The following is a 5,000-nucleotide window of genomic DNA, read 5'->3' as shown; positions in this document are numbered from 1 at the left end:
ATAGTCAATGTTTGTAAAGATTTTAGTCAAGCAGTATGTAAGAAATGTTAAGTCTTTTGTACTGGAAACTTGCATTCTCCCAGTAAGGTCATATATTGTACTACGTTGCAATCCCCTGGAGCAAATTTTTGATTACTGCTTTTGTGAACAAGAAACAATTAACAAGTGGCTCTATCCCATCTCCCCCCTTTTCCCGTCGCGATATAACCTTGAACGGTTGAAAACGACGTTAAACACCAAATAAAGAAAAAAGTCTCTTTACTTAGAACACCACCGGGTGGACTTACTGTAAATGTCCCGTTTTAGTAAGTCATACATTCAACGTTCCAATAACCTACTAATCTTGTTTTTTTTTTGGTATTGGGTGGGTACATGTTCAGCAGATGTCTTCGGTGTGTGAGTTAGAAGTCGAAGTTCAGTGTGTGTGTGTGTGTGTGTGTGTGTGTGTGTGTGTGTGTGTGTGTGTGTGTGTGTGTGTGTGTGTATGTGTGTGTGTGTGTGCGTGTGTGTGTGTGTGTAAGTGCGTGCCCGTGCGTGCGCGAATGTCAACGTGAATGCGTGCATGCGTACGATTCGACATTTCAATCACTGTCACAACAAAGACTGTTTCAAATGTCATATTTTGAACTACAATGAATATAGCGTACACATACAATCTTTTACGTTATTTGTATGTTTGACCAAAATATGACATTTTACACAGATCAAGACAGTCAGTGTTCCTCCGAGACCGCGCTATTTTGTACGCTCGGCTGGCCGCCTAAAATAATATGAAGTTTTGTCGGCCTCTGACGTCACTTGGCTAAAAGAAATCCAGTGTTCAATCGATAAATTAATTAGTATTCATATTGCAGAGCAAAATTCAACATTTCAACCGTTGTCGGTTGAAACCATCTCTGTTCCTCCCGTACGTTCGCTACAAGGAGGAGATTCTATCCTTGGAACCCTACGCTTCCATATTCCACGAGGTCATACACGACACAGAGATCGAGAGGCTCAAAGCGCTGGTGAAAGGGCAGGCAAGATTTCTAGTTTTGTTGTTGTTGGATGTATTGTTTGGTTGATTGGTTGATTCGTTGATTGGTTGATTGATTGATGGATTGATTGATTATTCATTTGTTTTTTTCTTATTTATGGTCATGATTTCAAGTATCTACTTATTTATTTATTTGTGTGCGTGCGTACTTTATTTGTGTGTGCGTGCGTGCGTGCGTGCGTGCATGCGTACAAATGTATGTATGTGTCTGAGTGCTCGCGCTTTTAAAGCATTATCATGCTGTGAGTGAGTGATGTATGCATGTGAACGTGTATGCCCTGTTTGTCCGTCAGCATCCTTCAGGCCTTGACATTAACTTTTCTGACAACTTGCGCTGTCGGGCAAGTACACATCAAAACTACTTGCCCCATTTTTATTTTACTTGCCACAATAAACTAAATAGAGAATGAGATATAAAACAATAAAACGGAGTAACGCAAACAGTAACACACTGACTCTTTTGCTCAAAGATGTTTTGCAAGCATTTCTTTCTTACAACTAATTGAAAACAACACAACATGTAAACGTTAAAATCCTTTCCTTGCAGAACATCAGACACTTTTCGTCGTCGTATTTTACCAACGGGAATTCCGTAAGCCAAGATGAGAGAAATTTCCGGTCACGACAGGCCTCGAATGCCTTCTTCTGGGATTTTCGTTTCGAACCATCGTCTGTGTCATCTACACCGCGCTTTGAAGTTGTTAAAAAGGAAACATCGACGACTGCGAAGCCATTTTGAACTGTGCTTCTCAGTTTTCAGATAGCTCTTCATTGATTGGCTCTTAGCCGTGACTTAGACCAATGAGAAGCCGCGTTAGATTAAAGAAATGTCACCAAATCGGAAATTCCTGAATGGGGTGAATACATGAACGAAAGCATTTCCGGTTAGCAGAAGCGATCGATAACATTGGGGGAAACATTGGAAGAGTCTTGTTCTTCGGAAGTTTGGTCCTTTGTACGCCAAGGTATTTGAATACATTTTAATTTTCACTGACATATTGTCACTTGCCCCGTCGGGCAGCTGGTCATAAGGTTTACTTGCCCGACAGGTTCAAACGCTTGCCCCGGGCTGTCGGGCATTCGTTATTGTCGAGCCCTGAATTCCTTGTCTGTTCTTTGACCTATGCTTTAAACTGTCTTGACCCCAGATGACCCGCGCTAACGTGGAGCAAGGTAAGGGTGAAGGCCATGTGGGTGCACACTCATACGTGAGAACTAGCGACTTGTGAGTATTGCTAGCTTTTATGAGTTATTTCTAATACGCTGACTGTTAGCAAACGATAACCGACATGTCAAGAAAAGGAATATCCTTGCTTGACCGCTGAAACATTGACACTTTCTACCCCACCTATGTTGACCAAGGTTTTTTTTCGCCGAGACAAGCTGTGCTGCAGCAGGTCACTCAGAATTGTAGTAACTGTGTAGTAACTGTGTATCAACACGCTGGAATGCAGGCGTTAGATGGACGTTACAGGAAACGACTGAAGCTAACAGTCTGAGCGGATATATCCGTACCTGGTCAGATAGAGCCATATGAGTGGGTACGGATATATCCGTACCTGGGAGACAATGAGTTAAGCGGGTCCCCTAGAATCAGACCTGATTGGCCAAATTGCCGTATGGTGCACTGATATGGTAAACAACAAAAAGAAGGAATTATGATATTGTCTGAATGAGTTATATCGATAACATGACGAGATGGAAAATAATAAGCAACGTTTGTTGTTGTTCCACCTTCATCATTCCGATAATGTGTGAATGACGTCATATATAATTATCCGGCTTCTTAAAAAAAAGGTATGGCGACACTCTTGCAATCTCTTTCATTTTTAATCAAATTAATTGACATTTTGAAATTGCATTTTAGCTTTGAGTTTTTAAAACAATTGATCAATTTGCTCGTTAAAATTCTCAAAATGTTAATTAAAATGTAATTTTAACGAACGTATTAAAAAAAAGATTGCATTGTATTCCTTATATAATAATGAATCCAAAATATATACATATGTCACGTTTTCTCTGAAAACAGTGCTAACAAACAAACAAAAAGTTCAATGTTTTCATGCTTCATGAAGCTTGAACCGTCTTCAGGTTTGGTTAGCTATAGAGCTAAACTAAGAATCATTCAACAAGATTGATAGGTTAGCAGTCGATCTCCCTTTGAATTTGAGCATAAAATATAGTCTTGCTAACAACTATTCCCGTGTTGTTACTTTAGTCTTGACCGTTTAGTTGTTGGCCGCTAGATTGACTGGATGTGTTGATGTCGCTTCACGTGACTCGTTTTCAGGGGCTGGCTGTGGGACACTGGCCACCCCACGGTCAAGACGATCTCTCGGCGCGTGCAGGACATCACGTGGCTCAACACACACAACTACAACGCCCCCGTCGGGCCCGACAGCGCCGAGGCTTTGCAGGTAACACCCCGTTCACACAGCTCTGCGACCGTTCACACAGCTCTGCAACCTTACACCCCGTGCAGACTGCTCTGCGACCTTACACCCCGTTCACACAGCTCTGCGACCGTTCACACAGTTCTGCGACCTTACATCCCGTTCACACAGTTCTGCGACCTTACACCCTGTTCACACAGCTCTGCGACCTTACACCGCGTTCACACAGCTCTGCGACCTTACAGTTCACACAGCTCTGCGACCTTACATCCCGTTCACACAGTTCTGCGACCTTACACCCCGTTCACACAGCTCTGCAACCTTACACCCCGTTCAGACAGCTCTGCGACCTTACATCCCGTTCACACAGTTCTGCGACCTTACACCCCGTTCACACAGCTCTGCGACCTTACACCCCGTTCACACAGTTCTGCGACCTTACATCCCGTTCACACAGCTCTGCGACCTTACACTCCGTTCACACAGTTCTGCGACCTTACACTCCGTTCACACAGCTCTGCGACCTTACACCGCGTTCACACAGCTCTGCGACCTTACACCTCGTTCACACAGTTCTGCGACCTTACACCGCGTTCACACAGTTCTGCGACCTTACACCCCGTTCACACAGCTCTGCGACCTTACACCGCGTTCACACAGCTCTGCGACCGTACACCACGTTCACACAGCTCTGTGACCTAATACAGAGACCATGCCGATCACCCCTAATCATTCCCGATCTGAAACAAAGTTATGGAATCGGGGCATTTAGACACAACCCGGCTTGTTTTGTGCACGCTCCTGTTCAACTTTCGAGTTGTTTGTATTTTTTTATATTTTTTTTAGTAGTAAAGTGTAGAGCGATTACAAGAAAACTACTGGAGAGATCTTCATGAAACTCAGCATATAAGTTAATCAGTTTCAGGCCACCAGATTGGTTTGATGCTTTGAAATTTGCTTGACAAGACTTGTTTGTGTCATTCTTCTCTCTCTCTCTGTCCAGGTGCTGAACTATGGTATTGGTGGTCACTACAATGTCCACGTGGACAATCTGCAGGTATGTAATACCTCACTGCACAGGTAAAGTTTATAGCCATCAACATCTAAGCCGATGAGAAAGGTAAACCACCGCTAAACCCTTGAGTGTTCGGGGTCCACACTTGATCACGTGATGGCCCCTTGCCTCTTCTGATCTTAATTCATGGACTGCAAATATACTATTTCTCATCTCATCTCATCTCATCTCATCTCATCGTATCTTATCTAAATGTATATCCCCCAGTCTCATGTCTTAGCCAATCTCATCTCGTTTGAACTTATCTCATTTAATCTGTTTAAAATCCCGAGCCTGATTTAATGTAAGTTCGTTTCATTTCGTCTTATCTTACCTTCGAGTTTGTCCTCCGATGTCATCTTGTCTTATCTTATGTTATCTCACCGTATCTTATCTTACCGTATCCAATCTTACCTTATATTACCTCACCTTATTTCATCTGATCTGATCTTATAAATAAGATAAGATAAGAAAACGTCAATGTCCATTTTCATTTTACACAAACATGGACATGTTT

The 5,000-nt window shown here is 42.7% G+C and overlaps 1 protein-coding gene across 1 annotated transcript in view; it reads left to right on the top strand.

Annotated features, from left to right (window-relative positions):
- Window positions 1-5,000, top strand: part of LOC138962570 (prolyl 4-hydroxylase subunit alpha-3-like) — a 17,752-nt gene that overhangs the window by 7,093 nt on the left and 5,659 nt on the right. The window contains exons 6-9 of the mRNA XM_070334440.1: window positions 855-1,019; window positions 2,185-2,261; window positions 3,327-3,453; window positions 4,433-4,486. Of these exons, the coding sequence (XP_070190541.1) occupies window positions 855-1,019; window positions 2,185-2,261; window positions 3,327-3,453; window positions 4,433-4,486 (423 nt within the window). The remainder of the gene's footprint in view (window positions 1-854; window positions 1,020-2,184; window positions 2,262-3,326; window positions 3,454-4,432; window positions 4,487-5,000) is intronic.

The sequence above is a fragment of the Littorina saxatilis genome, linkage group LG1, assembly GCF_037325665.1.
Source record: "Littorina saxatilis isolate snail1 linkage group LG1, US_GU_Lsax_2.0, whole genome shotgun sequence".
Classification (NCBI taxonomy): domain Eukaryota; kingdom Metazoa; phylum Mollusca; class Gastropoda; order Littorinimorpha; family Littorinidae; genus Littorina; species Littorina saxatilis.
This window is presented reverse-complemented; position numbering and strand designations above follow the sequence as displayed.